The sequence below is a fragment of the Phalacrocorax carbo genome, chromosome 6 (genome assembly GCF_963921805.1).
Source record: "Phalacrocorax carbo chromosome 6, bPhaCar2.1, whole genome shotgun sequence".
NCBI classification, from domain to species: Eukaryota; Metazoa; Chordata; class Aves; order Suliformes; family Phalacrocoracidae; genus Phalacrocorax; species Phalacrocorax carbo.
Genome location: NC_087518.1, coordinates 37,371,525 through 37,390,518, shown reverse-complemented (window position 1 = coordinate 37,390,518; position 18,994 = coordinate 37,371,525). Strand labels below are relative to the sequence as shown.

General features: G+C 36.5%; 1 protein-coding gene across 11 annotated transcripts in view; it reads left to right on the top strand.

The window, feature by feature from the left end:
- KCNT2 (potassium sodium-activated channel subfamily T member 2) overlaps positions 1-18,994 on the top strand; it is a 144,229-nt gene that overhangs the window by 35,013 nt on the left and 90,222 nt on the right. For 10 of the 11 annotated variants that reach the window (XR_010373412.1, XM_064454747.1, XM_064454744.1 and 7 more), the window contains exons 3-9: positions 5,630-5,729; positions 9,853-9,909; positions 10,765-10,813; positions 12,742-12,801; positions 17,074-17,148; positions 17,650-17,733; positions 18,325-18,419. Coding sequence is in view for 10 of the 11 variants with exons in the window: in XM_064454747.1 (XP_064310817.1) it covers positions 5,630-5,729; positions 9,853-9,909; positions 10,765-10,813; positions 12,742-12,801; positions 17,074-17,148; positions 17,650-17,733; positions 18,325-18,419 (520 nt within the window). In the remaining variant the exon portion in view is untranslated. The remainder of the gene's footprint in view (positions 1-5,629; positions 5,730-9,852; positions 9,910-10,764; positions 10,814-12,741; positions 12,802-17,073; positions 17,149-17,649; positions 17,734-18,324; positions 18,420-18,994) is intronic. The other variant, XM_064454743.1, reaches the window with a different exon arrangement.

Sequence of the window (18,994 nt, the reverse complement as noted above, 5' to 3'; positions counted from 1 at the left end):
TGGAGTGAGAGACAAAACAGAAAAAGCATCCTAAACTAGAAAAGAGTATTATTCCTGGCTAGAAAGGGAGTCTGGGAAGCTGTAAGCAATAAGTAGCCTTTTTGTTCCTGATCTAGTCTACAAAACAGGTATTTGATGCACGCGCTTACTAAGAATATCTCTAAAGTTATGACCTGACTCACTGTAAATCTCTCTTCACTGATAAGATAGGAGGATTCTGAATAGTACCTTCTTGCTTGAGATAAGAGGTTTTTTCCCTACTTAGATCTTAACATTAAAAAAATACATAAATACAGATACACATTTTGATGGCAGAACCGCAGACCCTGTACATCTAAGAATAGATACATTTATGATCATAGGCACAATAATTAAATCAGAGTTTAGTTGCTTAGTATGAATTAATGACTATTCCATTGCCAAGTGCATACCTTTCTGGCTAAGCATGTTAAGAAAATTGTCATAAGTTACCATAGTGGGACCTCTCTGTTAGGTTATGATCAGGTAAGTGTGATGTATGGTTCCAAAAAAGAGGAATCATGCGGAATTTTATTTGAAATGAGCAAGAGAGTGGGAAGCAACTGTAAATTCATGCTATTGGAGATGGGTTCATGCTATAGACAAGTAGCACAAGAATTCTCTTACTTGGCTTGCATGATGATTGCTGGAAAAATCTAGATTCTCCTACACAGTGATGCCATACAGATCTGAGGTACATTTTGTAAAATCATACTGTGTCTTTGATTAAAAAATGAAAACACAGTAATGAATTCTTCCTATAGACAGCTAGTAGAGACACTGTCATTACAGGCACCTTCTTTTCCTGACAGGTCCTCAGTAGAGGACCCCAAAGAAAACTCTTAAGAGATGAGGCAGGTTTTTTCTATTGCTGAATTATGCTTCCAGTTCACAGAAAGTTGGAGAATGAGGGTGCATACTGTACTTACAGCAGGATATGGCACAGGCATGCCATTTCCTGCTAGAACCCCACAGGTTCCCCAAGCAGTGCTACTGGTTGTCATGATACAAAAAGCTTAACCAACAATTAGACATTAAACAATGCAATTTTCAGGAGAAACATACAGGAAATACAGAAAAATTAGTACTGTACTGAATTAAATTAAAAAAATCCCCAAACCAAAGTGTTCAGAATTAGTAAGTTCAGTCAAAGACGCCTTCTGCTTATACAGATCTTGGTTCTTGTCCAAATACTCAGCACCAGAATCCTCTAAAATACAACCTCCAAAAACCTGCTGCTGAGTTAGTGCCTGCCACTCATTCAAATGCACCCATTCAATCCTCCGTTGAAATTGGAGGATTCTGTTGTCCAGAGGTATCAGGGAGTTGATAAATTATTGCCCTTTAGATCTTAGTTGGTGTTCAATGACAGCACTGAAAACCCTCCTTCACATACTAAAGATGTAATTGTTTTTGAGAAAACAATTGTCAGTAGTATCAGCAAATTTTCAGATGGTATAACTAAATCAAACTACACATGTTCACCAAACAGTTTTTGCTAATCCTTAAGACTTCACAAGTGAATTTAACACATCAGAGTATATACCATATGATTTTGTCAACCAGAACAGTCAACTCTAGAATTTATATGAATTTTCTACAGAATACTATTCTGATCTAAATCACATCCAGAGTGATAAGATGAAATATCTATTGTTTCACATTATTCTGGTTTTGGAAGCATTTCTATAAATTGATAAAACAAGTGTTCATCTATGTTTAATGCCAAACTAGCTTCAACTCAATCTTTAAGCAAATGTCTAATCAAGTTTAATCAATGCATGAAAAGCATTTTACAGAGGTGTCAGCCAGCCTAACAAAAAAAAAAAAAAAAAAAAAAAAAAAGAGAGAGAGAGAGGGAAGATGACATCTTTGTATGACTTGCTTGTACTTGGCAAGATCACACACTGCATTATCACAGCCTAAAATAAGTCTCAAAGGGAAAAAAATAAGTGAACTTCCAATTCAGTGGAGAGGGAATGAAAGATAACCATCACCAGGATATAAATTATTAACAGTATATTTTGATCCAACTCCCAAAGCCAGTTGCTATTGAGATGATTTTGCTAAAAAACAAAAATAATGTTATAGAATTATAAGAACGGAATAATGGAAGGTGACCATAAAATCTTCAGCTGCTATCTCTTTCACTCTCACTTTGATTTAGATCTGCTCTCTAAATCAGAGGATTAATCTCAAAAAACGCTTCTAAGGGAAGCATCAAGAATTTATAATAAAAATTAAAGTCACAGTGAGTACTGGTGAAGTACAATGTATCACTCTCTACTTAAAAATGCCTGTGGAAAATAGCAAATACTTGTTCAAACTGAGAAGGAAACATTAATGTTTGATGTAGATATGTTTATTTCATAAACAGATTTTGGACTGTTGTTATAAATGTCTTCATTTAAAGAAGACAAAGAATGTAACAACATGGTTACATGGACACAATTAAATTACAATCTCATTAAACAATATGTAACTGGATAACAGTGCATGAAATACGAGTTTCAGGCAGCAGTGTCAAAACATCGAGATATCCTGTGCAAATGACCCTGCTACTTGAACAATCTGGCTGTGAATGGGAAAAAAGAAATTAAGTCAAGCAGACCATGTTGATCCACTGACAGCATGAAAATAGAAGACAAAAATAGCCAGTAAACAGAAATATGAAATGCTTTCTTTGTAAGAGATTAATTAATGAAAACCTAGTTTAAATGCCATATCTAGTGACTGTCCCCTCCTTCCCACATTTGAAATGCCAGATCTCCGTGGTAGTGGAATAAATGCATTTCCTCCAACTCACAGATGACATCCCCAACTATAAGGCTATAGAAGGTTTTGACCAGAGAGAATACTTATTTGGTAGTCCTATATTAATTATTAAAGCTTTAGCAGGAGTCATTAAATATGCCTCTTCTTGCAGCACATCCTATTTGTGAAGGCTGAGGCATACAGAACTAGGAGAGGTAACCTGAAACAGGGTAGTCTTGAAGTCTGTTCTTCCATATTTATATTGTAATAACTGATCCAATCACATATGGTACAAGACCAGTCCTATTGCCTTTATATATAACCCAGTCCATGATATGCACTCTATATCTATGCTAACTAGAATCCATAGATGAAAGATGTCTTGTGTGAAACCCTGCCTTATAATCCTGCAAAACAGCCATTCCTGTGGAGATACCCAGAGCCTAAAGCACTTTTAGGCACAACCTAGAATAGATCTATAGAACTTAAGTATATGAATACTTAAGCAGTTCTAGATCTTTCAGGACTAAGATTTGAGAGTTAAGAGTTTAGGCAGCACCCAGGAGCATGGGTCCCTTGTACTGATGTAGTCTTTAATCAGAAAAGCACCATTTCCTTTTGGCATTTAAACCAACATATAATTTCAAATGATGATTAGAAGCTAGACCATTATCAATGTTTCACACGAAGATTAACATTTACAGAGCTAAAAAACAGGAGAAACAAATAACAGAATTTTGTACTTCTCTGATAAAGTTAGACAACACAAGGTAAGGAGAATAAATCCTGCTGGGCTTTTTTTATTTGTTTGGGGTTAGGTGGCTTCGTGTTTTTTTTTGGTGTTTTTTTTTTTTTTTTTTTTAAACATTCTCTGCTTTTCTTGTTGTAATGCCTAGTTGTTATGGCAACCATTCATACTCCACCAGACTTCCAGGAAAGAATTAGTACAGACAAACAATTCATGTTTTCTTCAGCAACAGTTCAAAAAACACTGCAAAAAAAAATATTAAAAAATCTTAGCATTGTCCAAGAAAAGCACTGGGGTGCTTTCTAGTCAAATAATGGCATGACAACACAGTTACTTACTTTTTGCAGCCTCTCAATCCATTTACTACTTCAACTCCTACACTCATGTTAGGAAACAAATAGTCTGTGGCTAATTACTCTTGATAGGACACCAGGAATCACTAGGTTAATGTTCACAAACCTAATTGCTAATAACAGCTGTGGGACTTCTCATGGTCAGCCCAGAGGATTTTAACCCCTAGTTTACAGATGACAAGATGTTCTAAAATCCATCCAGTTCTCATGTGATAACTGCAACTTCACAGTTAAAACTAGTAAGCAGTATTGTGTAATAAACATTAAGATTTCTTTCAGCAATTGCATGGTAGAATATTTAAGAATCTGTTTTCTATTTTTCTGTGTTTGCTGTAGATTGTGTTTTAATGGAAGGGGAACTAGTAGATAAAAGGTGCTTTATCAAGTTTTATCTGTAAGGTTCATTTTGAACTCAGGACTGAGTAAAGTCAAAAAGTATGTAATATTACCATAAGGTAATTATGATTCTTTCCTTAAAAGGGAACATATGCACATAGCTTTGGATATGCATAATGAAGCTGTAGTTCTTAAACCACAGAAGTAATTATATTGAGTTCAGGAGACCTGCTAACATATTTGCAGCACAACAATAAAACACTATCTGGACTATGACTAGGTGCAAATGAAGTCACATCTGTGTAAGACTCGGTCAGTGGTATTCTGCTTTGGACAGAAGGGTTCAGCCATGCAGAACTGGACTCTCAGTTCACAAGACTGAAAAAAGTAATGCTTAAAGTGACCTCCCCCCACTTAACCTGAGTCAACTGACAGTTTTCTCTTCATTAGTGACCAAAAAGTCAAAACCAAGAGTTAAATACAAATACTTACACAGGCAAAATTTTAAGACTATTGAATTTAAAAATAAGACTGAGAATGTAGACTCTAATCCTCTAATGACTGCAAAATCTGATTAAAATACAGTTAAGTTCCACTGTATTCGGTAATGGCTCCAATTAGCACTGAAATACATATGCCAAGTGCCATATGGATCCCTTTGAAGGAATCCTGTCTCTGTGCAGTAGACCTGTGTTTGTGGGAGATATTGTAATATTTTGTGATAGTATTTGTGATATATCCTTTCAGCTAGAACATTTCAATAGTCACATGGTCTGTAGAACAAGTTGTTGATTCAGTTCAGTTGTGCATTCACCGTGACTTTCAGATGTCCTGATTCTCGGATGCATGATTACTCAACTTCAGGATTAAATAATTACAGTTTAATATTTTATAAGTTGGGATAGTATTAATATATTCTGTATGAAAATCTACTGCATGAAGACTTTCAGGTATTAATATTTAAATTCTTGCCACTGTATATCCTCTGCCTACAGTCGAAAGTATGTCATTTTCATGTCGCTGTATCTTGAATCTCAAGTACCATATGTAGTTCTGGTTCCCCTTTCACGAAAGGGGATTTGTAAAACTACAACAGACCCAAAGAGTGGCATCAGAAAAGACAAATGACATAGAATAGCTTTCAAACAAATGACTGAGTAGTTCTTTAGAACAGACTGAGTCTTAACCCAGAGATTTCTGGAAGCTGGGAAGGTTTATTATATGTGTATCTGACAGGATTATTCTTACATTGTTCTGTATCATACACGAATCGCCCATATCAGGGACAGGCTACTGGCTAGATCAACCTTTGCCCTGTTGCAACATGGCTATTCTAGCTCCTTCTAGTTTTACCTTCAAAGTGGATGAAGCTGTAAAGAACCTGAATTTATTTCTGCATTTTCTCTTCTTTTTAAAATAGGTCTGAGAATACGATTATTCAATTTTTCTCTCAAGCTACTGAGCTGTTTCTTATATATAATTCGCGTACTCCTGGATGATCCTACACAAGGACTTGGATGGTAATGTTTTGGGATTTTTTTTCTCTGCTATCAAAGCATTATTTAGCTTATAAAAATAATTTAATGAATAAATGTTTGATATTCTATCAAGAGGGATTTGGTTTTATGTGTTACAGATGTTTTGAAAGAATGATGAAGCTAGTCTTAAATTGTGAATGGAAATAAGAACCAAAATAACAATATGATTTTTTCACTTCAGTGCTAAAATAATCATGGCTATTTACTCAGATATGCATCAGATATTGTTGTGCAAACTTACTTATATATTTTGGTTGTATTATTATATAACATTTCCATGTATGATATTAATGTTTACATTTATAAAAATAAAATTGCAAATACCTGGTTGCCAGTTTATACAACAATAATTTTAGGATTTTACTTAAATAATTTTACCTAAAACCCCAGATCCCAGAAACGTAAAAATATATGAAACTGAGTTTTCATACACATGACATTGATAACAATTTTCTAGCCCTCTGCTTTCTCTAAACACTTTGAAGAGAGGGAGACCAAAAGTACATTCTATACTCATGATGATCTATGGTGATAATGCATGATTTTGCACACCTACAACTGTCATAGAACCATAGAATACTTTAGATTGGAAGGGACCTTTAGAGGTCACTTAGTCCAACACCCCTGCAGTGAGGAGGGACATCTCAACTAGATCAGGCTGCTCAGAGCCCTGTCCAACCTGGCCTTGAATGTTTCTAGGGATGGGGCATGCACCACCTCTCTGGGCAACCTGTGCCAGTGTTTCACCACCCTCATAGTAAAAAATTTTTTCTTTATATCCAGTCTAAATCTACCTCGTCTTTAGTTTAAATCCTTTACCCCTTCTCCTGTCACAACAGGGCTTGCTAAAGAGGTTGCCCCCATCTTTCCTACAGTCCCCCTTTAAGTACTGAAAGGCCACAATAAGGTCTCCCTGCAGCCTTCTCTTCTCCAGGCTGAACAACCCCAGCTCTCTCAGGCTTTCTTCACAGGAGAGGTGCTCCAGCCCTTGGATCATTTTTGTGGTCCTCCTCTGGACCTGCTCCAACAGTTCCATGTCCTTCCTGTGCTGAGGGCTGCAAAGCTGGATGCAGCACTCTGGGTGGGGTCTCACCAGAGCAGAACAGAGGGGCAGAATCACCTCACTCGACGTGCTGGCCACGCTGATTTTGATGCAGTCCAGGATACAGTTGGCCTTCTGGGCTGCAAGCGCACATCGTTGGCTCATGTCCAGCTTTTCATTCACCAGTACCCTCAAGTCCTTCTGTGCAGGGCTGCTCTCAATCTCTTCATCCCCCAGCCTGTATTGATACCAGGGGTTACCCTGACCCCAGTGTAGGATCTTGCGCTTGGTCTTGTTGAACCTCATGAGGTTCTCACAGGCCCACCTCTCCAGCTTGTCCAGGTCTCTCTGGATGACATCTCGTCCTTCAGGTGTGTCAACTGCACTGCTCAGCTTGGTGTCATCTGCAAACTTGCTGAGGGTACACTCAGTATGTTATTCTATATGGGTCATCGGGTACTCTGCTTATTTTTTTTTCATGTGTTATACAATGAACCACCAATTGTAGAAGAATTTATATTTATAATTTCACAGAATCACAGAATCCCGGGTTGGAAGGGACCTCAGGGATCATCTAGTCCAACCTTTCTAGGAAGAGTACAGTCTAGACAAGATGGCCCAGCACCCTGTCCAGACGACTCTTGAAGGTGTCCAACGTGGCCGAGTCAGCCACTTCCCTGGGAGATTATTCCAATGGGTGACTGTCCTCACTGTGAAAAATTTCCCTCTCGTGTCCCATCGGAATCTCTCCAACAGCAACTTGTGTCCATTCCCCCTTGTCCTCTCCATGGGACTCCGTGTAAAAAGGGAGTCTCCATCTTCCTTGTAACTACCCCTTAAGTACTGGTACACGGTGATGAGATCCCCTCTGAGCCTCCTTTCCTCAAGGCTGAACAAACCCAGTTCTCCCAGCCTCATATATCTCATATATCTCATAGTTCTCCTATCCTCATATGGCAGGCTTCCCAATCCTTTGATCATCTTGGTGGCCCTTCTCTGGACCCCATCCAGACCGTCCACATCCCTTTTTTATAGAGTAGACCAGAACTGTACACAGTACTCCAGGTGTGGCCTGCCAAGCGCTGAGTAGGGTGGGGTAATGACTTCTTTCTCTCTGCTGGAGATGCCCTTTTTGATGCAACCCAGCATCCTGTTGGCCTTCTTGGCCGCAGCAGCACACTGTTCGCTCATGTTGAGCTTTCTGTCCACCAGAACCCCCAGGTCCTTTTCCACAGAGCTGCTCTCCAGCCAGGTGGATCCTAGTCTGTGCTGCACTCCTGGATTATGTTTTCCCAGGTGCCTGACCTTACACTTCTTGTTGAACTTCATAAGGTTTTTGCTGGACCACTCTTCCAGCCTATCCAGATCTCCCTGCAGAGCAGCTCTCCCTTCTGGAGTGTCTACTTCCCCTCTCAACTTGGTGTCATCAGCAAACTTCATCAGGCTACACTTGATGTCGTTGTCCAGATCACTGATAAAGATGTTGAATAACATTGGGCCCAATATTGATCCCTGGGGGACTCCACTAGTGACAGGTTGCCAGTTTGAGAAAGAGCTATTTACCACCACCCTTTGGGTGCGGCCTGTCAGCCAGTTCCCCACCCACTGCACAGACCACTTGTCTAGGCCATAACACATTAATTTCTCCAGGAGGAGACTGTGGGGGACTGTATCAAAGGCCTTGGAGAAGTCCAGGTAAACAATGTCCACCGCCTGCCCCATGTCAACCAGGCGAGTCACTTTGTCATAGAAGGCCACCAGGTTAGTCAAGCACGATCTGCCTTTAGTGAAGCCATGTTGGCTTTTCCCTGTCACGGGTTTCATCTGACTTGTGATGGCCCCCAGGATGATTCGTTCCATAACTTTCCCAGGGATTGAAGTAAGGCTGATGGGCCTGTAGTTACCTGGATCCTCCCTCAAGCCCTTCTTGTAGATAGCGGTAACATTTGCCTTCCTCCAGTCCTCTGGGACATCCCCCGTTCTCCAGGACTTCTTGAAGATTATGTAGAGTGTCCTCGCAATGATGTCAGCCAGCTCTCTCAACATCCTCAGGTGGATGTTGTCAGGGCCATTGATTTGTGGGGGAGGCCCATTGATTTGTGGGGGATTTATTTATTATTTATTTATTTATTCAATCCTATACTTCAGTTCTATTTGTATCCTGGATATAGTGAATCTTCTCAATTCTAAATGCTAATAAGCACCACATTTTATTAATTTACTTGCATTCACTCGATTTAATTCTATCTGACCTTAGATACTGAAAGAAACAAAGCACAGATGAAAAAAAAGCTTAAGACAGAAAATATCCTTATTAACATATACCATTTAGCACCTCTCTCACTCATAGTTGGTAAAAATATATCTATTACTAATCTGTGGTCTGCAAAACCTTTTCCACTAACCTTGCTTGCCAAGGATAAACAAGGATATTTTTCATCATTTACACAAATATATATTCCCACATCCTTACATGACTATTTGAAAGGAGGATTTTTGTCAGCAGTTCAAGGCAAGATGACCACATATACATAGCAGCTAATCTTTTACATGTATGTCTCCAGTTTCCTCCTTGAATTACTGCTGCATAAAGCTCCAGCCCTCCTCACATCCTCACAAAAAGGTACAAAGTGTAGTTTGATTTGGTCTTTCCTGTTGAGAGTATGGCAGGTGTATGTGCTCTTTCTATGCCAGCCTATCCATGTGGTAGGATTTCTCTTGATCTTCATTATTTATAGTGTACTTAGTTCAGTTTTTGAAAGTATAATTTCAGTTGTACTGTTTTCAAATTAGAACATATTTGAAACTAGATCTTTAAGAAATGTAACCTGAAATGCTTCATTATCTATAAATACAGAACACATACGGAACTACCTTCTGAAAGTTACTTTACTTTTTAAAATGCCTATATCCGTTGCTTTGGGTCTCAAACTATTACATTCATTTTATAGTACACTTAATAATGTAATTAATATCCCTTTCCTCCCGTCTGTTTTATGATCATGTTTCCGTATATATTTGCTAATGAAATGGACCTTGTATGGATGGGATGACAACTATCAGCAAGGACTTAAACCGGAGTTGTTCCAATCAAAACTACACATCTGGAACAATTGATTGGTGAGTTCCTAATTTAAAAATGCCACCCAAAAGTCCACATACTGGTGCAAAGGGGAGGGAAACAGGAAGACAAATGCATTTCCATCTAGAATGGTGACATTTTAACACATAATAGTGATGCTTCCATAACTCTCAAGCAATTATTTCTGTGCTCCTGAATATTCAAAACTGCCCTTAAAATTTTGTTTCTCTGATTGCATAAGTGAACTGCTGGTTTGGATGCTCTTCTAGGATCTGAATGCCATCAATGCTTACACCTTGCTGAGAAAAAATGGATGCCTTTATCTGAAAAACAATTATGACTCGCAGTACATAACAGTAAACTATGGTGCCATCGAGTGTGCCAGATTGCAGTAGTACTGTATCAAGTGCCTATTATTGAGTTTAGTAAATACTAAGACAACATGAGATTTTTCCAAGATATGTCAGCCCCTATGAGTTAGATACCATTTATATCATTACACAGATAACAAAATGTTCACAAAAAAGAGTTGTCAAGTTTCTTTCTCCTACCACAAGTAGTTATCCCTCTGCATCTCTAGAATTGAAACTTCAATTTGGTTTATTCTTTCTGGAATCATAGGGGATGAACTAGCAGCCACTGAAGCCAATAAAAGATTTTGGTGTCCCTGGGTATTGGATTACTCCCATGAGAACTCAAGGATTAGGTTAGATTAGCTCTGGATTAGAAATACAAGAAATATCATTACTCAATAGATGGCTATGGATTTAATTAAAAAAAAAAAAAAAAAGGCTGCTTTGATTTCCATTGACATTTTTTCTCTCTTGATTTTGTTCAAAATGCTAACCAGATTTTGATGAATTTCATATTTATTGTCTTATTATAATGAACAGGTCTCCTATTATTTGGGTGAATCGAAGCTTGCCTTTGTGGGGATTACAGGTAATAAGTAAATGGCCAATTTAACTATTTCCATTTAATCATGGTAGACAATATTGATTTACAGTATTTTAGTGATGTTAAAGAGTACTTGGAAAAGCTGATATTAACAAAGAAATCTACCTGATGACCAAGTACAACAAAAGCATAAAGTAAAGATAAGCTCATCTAACTGATTTGGATTTATATGGCTTTACAATATATTTGTGAAGTATTAAAGCTTAGAACAAAATATTGTAGAATTATAAAGCCTTTTCTCTTAGAACTATCAAGCTTTGTTGAGTCAAGTAGTCAGTTTGCTCTAATAATGAGTTTAAATTTCATAATTGCTTATGACTAGCTTTTGACATGCTTCATGGACTTTCTTGTTAAATACACTAGAAAGCTCAAGTTACTTCATAATATAGAAGTCTACATGTTTAGAGAAGTATGTCACAAAAGATGACCTACATCAGTGCTTTGTGGGTCTTAGAGATCTTTTGAAGTCTGTGGTTCAATCGTCAGTATCCTGGAGCCTGCTCATTTCAGGAACACTTTTTTTACTCATGGCCAGTGCTATGGGAATTATCCCTCTGAAATGTGTTTCTCTACTAAGAATTCCTTAAGCTTCCAGCACGGTTATACCATTATATTCTTGCACCACGCTTAGTGCAATGCTATTATGATGGTTTGTATCTCGATGTAATGTATGATTTTACTAAGGGAAGAGTTGCTTCATGAAAATACCTTTCAATTTCATGCTTAAAGTATGCAGAGTTTGAATAAATTTTGAATCGGGCAGATTACCATATTCAATTAAATTAAAAAACACTGAGAGATTTATTTGCTTATGGTTACAGTCTTATTCTAATAAGTTTATTTGATAAACATAGGAATTTAAACATGTGTGTATATGTATGCATGTGTATATACACATGTATTCTCAGTAGGATATATACAATCGTTACAGAGATTTATTTTTATTTGAGGTACAACCTGAGGATAAGATAGTAATACTAAGTACAGTAATACTTATTTGGAGAAACTGATATCATATTTTGATTGCATATTTTAATAATTTCCTAATTCATAGCATCTTTTAAAATTCCAGATAACAATATTGTGAGTGCAAATAATGCATTATGAGTTTTCAGTAGTAGTGAGCATTAGTTTAAAATTAGAAATCCTGAGGCTTGTTTGACTTTGGGCTCCAGCTGAATTTGTACATCTTCTTGATGGAATATTTCCACAATATACATTAAAATACAAATATTTGCTGTGCAAAGGATTTAAGTAAGTTTTGTGGTTATTTAATAAGTATAAAGTATTAAGTAATTTATTTTATTATTTTGGTATTTGACTATTTAAATATTTTTAAATTTCATAATATGAACACTAACTACATATAATCTAAGTGAAGCCTCATAAGTTGAGCTCAGTTGCATTTAAATATCAAAATCAGTAACGATTAATCTGTATAATTTTTTGTTCTTTTCAGCTTTCTGAATTTTACACAGTAAAAAAAGTGTTTTTCCACACATTCATAACATCTTTAAAGAAAAGAGCTGTCTAGCTTCCATTATTTACAGCTTCCTCCTCCTCTCTCTTTCTCTGTCTTGTGAAAAGATCTTGGTACCTTTTAGGAACAGACAAGTGAAACTTGAGAAAGAATTTGACAGACTACATGTAGGGGTCTCTAAAAACTGTGGAAGGGCCACCCTGCAGGCTCTCTGGAGTGTTATACTTGGAAAAGAGCAATAAGACTCAAGTCACAGCCTGTGCTTTAGTCAGAAAAATAACTACTTAAGCTTCGTGCTAAATGCTGTTAGCTGACATGGTTTCAGAGTACGTGTGGAAAAGCTGGTTTTAATTATCTTTTACTTTTCATTGTAATGCTTAATGTTGTATATTCTTTAGAAGCCAGTATTAATACACATATTTTATTACTTAAGGTTTCTGTGGCTTTAATAAGTCTCTTTGAAACTCTGTTGCTGAGTTATCTAAGCTACAAGGTAAGTACTTTTAGTTACTTCTAGGCATAATTCGTCACAAAAAGTAACTGAGTTAGATGTTTCCGTATAAAATTCATGTGCCTGCATTTGTGCCCACACTGATGTACAAGCAGGAGGTTGAGAAAAACACACATGTCGAGGACAGCATATTGTCACAGCCAACCCTGTTCATGATTCCCAAATTTATGACCAGGCAGTAATATCTAGAGAGTGGAAGTCAGAAGAGAAATTTCCATTTTTTTCCCATTGTCCGCTGGCACATTGTAATTTGAAAACACATTCTCAAAAGTGACCTTGATTTTTTGATACTGATTTTCAAGTGCACTGTTTTATATGTCTGTCCATAATGCAATGGACACAGTTCTCATTGATGTCAAAGCTGTAGCTACTCAGTATCTATAACTCAAGTTTCAGGCCTCTAGAACTGCACACCAGAAAACTAGGCCAAGACAGTACCTTTTTTTTTTTTTAATTTTAGATACTTACGTTCTTGCGTTATCCATCTCTGATGCTACTGGAACATCTTTGCAAAATGCCTTGAAATCATCTGATGTGAACACAATATATTTTTATATTTATATTCTCCTTAAAATGTTATATTTTCCTAATATTTTTATTCAGTTTTCTCTTCTACATTTTGTTATGTGCTATCCTAATGAGTTTTAGGAACTCTGCATTTTTAGTACCTTCAGGAGAAAAATACTAAAATAATTTATGTAAGTAAAGTAAATATTAAAAGACTTGGTTTCTAACGCTGAAATATCTTGGAACATAGTATTTTTTTGTTGTTGTTTAAATTTTTGATTACTGACATTCAGTGGCTATCAGAGCCACCACTGAAGATAGAGAGTTGCACTGTAGTATGCTTATCAAGTGATTATGGCATGTTTTTCTCAGTACCCAATAATGCTAAGAGGCTTAAAACTGTTTACAGTCTAAAAATTATTCTTCTTAATCCTTGTAAGTAGCATATACTATTTAGGTGTTGGGGGTTACAAATGCAAATCAGTTATAGGCAGAAACAGTCCACAATTACCACACCTCGTGCCAAAATATAAAGAACAATCATAATTTATACTGTTCCTGAGTTTATTGGGCAGCAGTTTATCCCTATCCATTCTGCTTGTGGTCTGTATCAATTTCAGTGAGTACAGAAGATGAGAGAAATATTGGCAAGTCAGCTTCCATGAGAAGTTACTTATTAGAGTGCAATGGGAGTAAAGCTCTACTATCCTGATTTGCTGTATATACCTGTCACAGAAGTTGAGGCAATTCTATGATGGCTATATTTCCAGTCCCCATAAGGGAATAAGAATAATGTAAGGGAGAATAATAGTACCAAAATGCACTTTGGCAAGCCACCTGATGCAAACACCTCCTTCCCTCTGCTCCTGTCCTCTTAGTTACAATCTGGAGGTGTGATGACTGGTTTTACACGTCTCAGGAAGCCAAGGTAGCTGTTATTTCACCTACTGTAAGGCCTTTCTGCACAGCCAGGATGACCGAAGCAGTCTTGGTTCATGTAAATCTGTGACAGATTGCTTATTTCATTCCAACATTTCCAAAGTTTTTACAATTTAGGCACAAGTCAGAGGACAAGCCAGGAAGAAAACAACAAGAAAAAGATGACTGTGTTTGCATTTGTGTGCATGTTGCTAGGATTTCACAAATAACCTGTAAATAAATAAAGCAGTCACTTGGGAGACTACTCCAAGGAATTTACCTTTCTGATACCTCGTTGATGACATATGAGAAAGGATTCAACGTGCAGAATAGTGAGGACATAATAGTATACCATGCTGCTAGGATACAGTGAATTTGCATTTTTTAATTTCTTTTATATGGGGAGGAATGCAAAGAATGTAGCACTGTATTACACGGCTGATCACTTGGATCCAAGAATGAATAGTTTACAATCTGCGTTCTCACAACTTAACCTATTACATGAGGGTTTGCCCTTGGCCAACATTTCTGAAAGATGTCTACATTAGAAATTTTCACTGCCAAAACTTGTCACAGACAACTGGCAATCCTACTATATCACTGGCGCACAAGCAGTCTCAGGGGCTTTTATCAGTACCATACATTCTCACTGCAAAAGGCAGTTTGGCAGAAGATATGATGCATTTGTATGTGGAAGCGAGAATCTTGCAGCCACGTGCATCACTAAGTACCTGGAGCACATCTGCACAGGAATTTTATGTGCACAAATAAATTATATGACATTTCTATAACGCAGAAAAGAAAACTCTTAACATTAAAAATTAGGAAATTCGTGAAAACACAGAACGGGTCATTTGGGAAAATCAAATATTCTTTTGATTTTATTGTGCCTACAAAGAAAACCTCAGCTCAAAGTCCCATATTTTTACTTCTGTTTACAGGGCTGGTTATCACACAAAATATTTAAGATTATTCAAGTATGTCTAACTGCCACCAATTACAATTACATGGAAGACAATAATCCCTGCCCTATAGGTACAGTGGCTTCTGTATCTGAAAATAGAAAAAAGAATTTTCCATGCTATGAGCTTATATTTAATTTTCGGTGGTTATATCAGATAGTTATTTTAACAGGAAAGGTTAATGTATCATTGCAACTGAAAATATAATGCTGCACTGCAAATTCTTGTAATATTGCTGTGATATATGCTACAATGTTATTGCATTACCTATGACAGAGTCTTGATCCACAGAGTTAGCAAAGCTGTAAGTCACTGAATTTTAAATACCTTCTTTTTTAAATGTGTGGATTTTCATCCCAACATTTAATTGTTCACAGTCACAGCTCAGGTGGGGAAGAGAAGTAGTATTATCCCCAACCTGTAGCTAGCAGTAAGCAGATTAAAAGATCAGTACCACTTTCATTGAAATATGTGGGAACACCTCTAATTTCATGTAAGCAAGCTCAAGTTCCAAAAAGCCCAGAAATGTACCAAAATGTTTGTAGCAGAAATACAGAACTTTGATCTTGTAGTCCTAATTTATATATTAAATGCTAGATTGTCTTCCCTTATGTCTGTCTCCAAAATAGCTGGGAAAGAGAAAATAGAAAGTGAAAATAAAAGAAGATAAATGCAAAGGAAGGAAAGAGTCGCTATGGAATACTGCTATCTTTCCCTAACTTAATTTCATTCTTCTTTTTAATATTTTTTTTTAATAAGTTATATCTTAATAGCAGGATTAGAATTAATAAAGGTAAATATACAGACCTGTGAGAGTAACATGTAAAGGCTAATGAAATATTAAGAGAAAATGAGCTGGTATTTTTTCTTTGGAAAATACAACATATCTGCATTCCTCTTTTGCTTTATATCTTGCCTTAAATTTCTATCAGAAGAATGTAGAGAGCAGCTCATCATTCATAACAAATGTTAGTATGGACTATAGGAGTGTGCTGTGCATAAGGGTAATCAGTACAGTTGATCTGATGTTAAAATCTTCTGAGCAGTGCACGTCCTTTGCATATACGTCTGTGCAACCCACACTGTACTAGGGCTCTGTCTCTAGTTTTTAGATACTTAAGATGATAAGCATTAAGGTAAGAAACACTTTGGCACAGTCAAAAGCATTGTAATGCAGGATTTTAAAGATTTAGAGGTTTCTAACAAAATAAGTAAAAATATAAGATAAAAGGATTTGCCAGTAGGTTAGTCTGTTACTTTTATGAAGAGTCACTGAAAAATGAGAATTATTAAAAAGATAATTTCCTTAGGACAGGAACCTCACCTCCTTATCTGCGTGCAAGTAAAAATAAAAGTAAGGTTAGCTTTGAGGAATGAAAAAGCAGAGACAAGACGTCTGCCTATGATTCCAAGGTACCTAAAAATCCAATAGAAGAAGAGAGGAGCATATTAGTCTCTGAAAAAAATGAAAACCTAATTTAATGAAGCTCTTCATTAGCTGACAGAATGAGTTGACTAGTTACTGCAATTAGAAGTCTTCATTTGAGCTGTATTACTAACCAGGTCATAGCAAGGAAATATATGGTCATATGGAAACAGAATTGCTCTAGTAAAAATACAGATTTAAAAGTATATATTTTTACTTGTGAGGTACATTATGATAAACAGTAAGAAAAATAAGCAAGAATGGCCTATATTCTATGTTTACATTTGACATATGTGTTTAAATCTGAGAAGAATGATCCTTCTGAAATGCAGCTAGTGGGAGGGACTCCATATGTGGCATTGGAATATCACGTATATTTCTCATCAGAACTATATGTAAGCCTACTATGACATGGTGGTTTTTTTTTCCTTTTCTTTGAAGGGGAATATCTGGGAACAAATTCTGAGAATACCCTTTCTCCTGGAAATAATTAATGCTGTCCCTTTCATCATCACGGTAAACATATTTGAATTAATACATTTGCACATTGCCCTTTCATAATTGCACAAATACTCTTACTTTTTATTGAAGTAGATTTGAATCTTATGTGGATGACAAATTTGTGCCTGTGGGAACAGAAATTTATCAACAACAAGAACACAGCTTGCTACTTGAATGAAGTAATGATACAGATCACTTTCCCCTTCCTCCCTCATAGGGAACAAACAAAACCAAAACCTGCTAACTCAAACCACAACACAGTCAATAAAATAAACCAGCTAGATATAAAAATCTAAGAATCTTTGGTGTCTGCACTGAAAACTGACTGTTCTTATTTTATCAATTTATCTTACATACAGTTCATCACAAAGGAAGAAAAAATGATATTTAAAGCTGTATCTCACACTAGAAACATATTAATAATTATTTTCTCCAAGTGTTTCATTGCTGCTTGAATAGAAAAGCTCTATTATTGAATAGAAAAGTTTTTAATGAATTTGTTAATTTTTCTTTCAGATTTTCTGGCCAGTCCTAAGAAACCTGTTTATTCCTGTATTTTTAAATTGTTGGCTGGCAAAGCATGCTTTAGAGAATATGATTGTAAGTATGACAAAAAAAATAACCATTTTAGAGTTTCTATTTTTTTTAGTATATTGTCTTTAGTGGGATTTTGGCAGTACAGTCCACTGTCCAACTTTAATAGGAAGCTAACCAGATCTGTATTTAGATTATACAAATGGTCAAGCATTGCTAAACTGCTTTCTGCATCAAAATTAGAAAAAATTAAGACATCAAGTGAAATCTCAATTAGTATAAATTGTTACTGTGCCAATAAGGGAAAGTTGGAATGGCTGCTTCGTTTTGCTACTCTTCCTTTCATAAACAATTGCAGGGAACTCAACTGCTATGCCTTAATTGGTCCTTGCAGCCTGTAATTTGTAAGCTAGACATGAGCAGACAGACCTTAAGGCAGTTTGCAATAGTATCAGAATTGTGCCAGGATGAACAAAGAACTAGTTAAATAATCACAGAATCACAGCTGGCTCTTTTGCAGCCTTCTATATGATCAGCAAATTCTAAGTGCGTTTCAATGACTGCATTTATCAGGGCACTATATAATTCTTTTGTAGAAACAGCTCATGCCGTATTAATTCAAAACCAAAAATAACACCTATTTTTCCATTAATATAGAATGATCTTCACAGAGCCATACAACGCACACAGTCTGCAATGTTTAACCAAGTCCTCATTTTAATATCTACATTACTATGTCTTATCTTCACTTGGTAAGTGGCCAAAATCCCTTTGTTTTTATTATATTTATTGGCTTTTCTTCCTTTACTACACGGTGATAAAACAGGCATCGTGGAATTCATGCATTGAAATAAAAAGAGTAATATACTTGCAGTGAAAGTGTTAACTAACACCTGGTACTACTGGGGTCCTGATACATTGGGTTTGGAAACAGAATGTGCATGCATGGGAAAGGGAATCATTCTCACTTTAAGGAAGGAAATACAGATGCAAAAACACAGGAGAAAAGAGTGGGGGAAATTTACTTATGTACTAAAAGTGCAATCTCAGCAAAAAAGTCACTCAAATTTGAAGAGTACTGACATAAGTACCCATACTAAGGTCACCTTCCTCAGACTGGTGGGAGAGATGGAGAAAAATATGCAACATCTCAGGCTAATCCCTCTGATGACCAAGTCAGGGTTCCATAAGGAGAACAGAGGACATCTGTTAATAATGTAGATTACAGAAAATGTAGATTTTATTAATCTAGTTTACAGAAAGTAGTGGATGGTAGGTTCAGACAACAAAAATGTGTTACTCCAAAGAACTTCCTGCTGCAAGATCT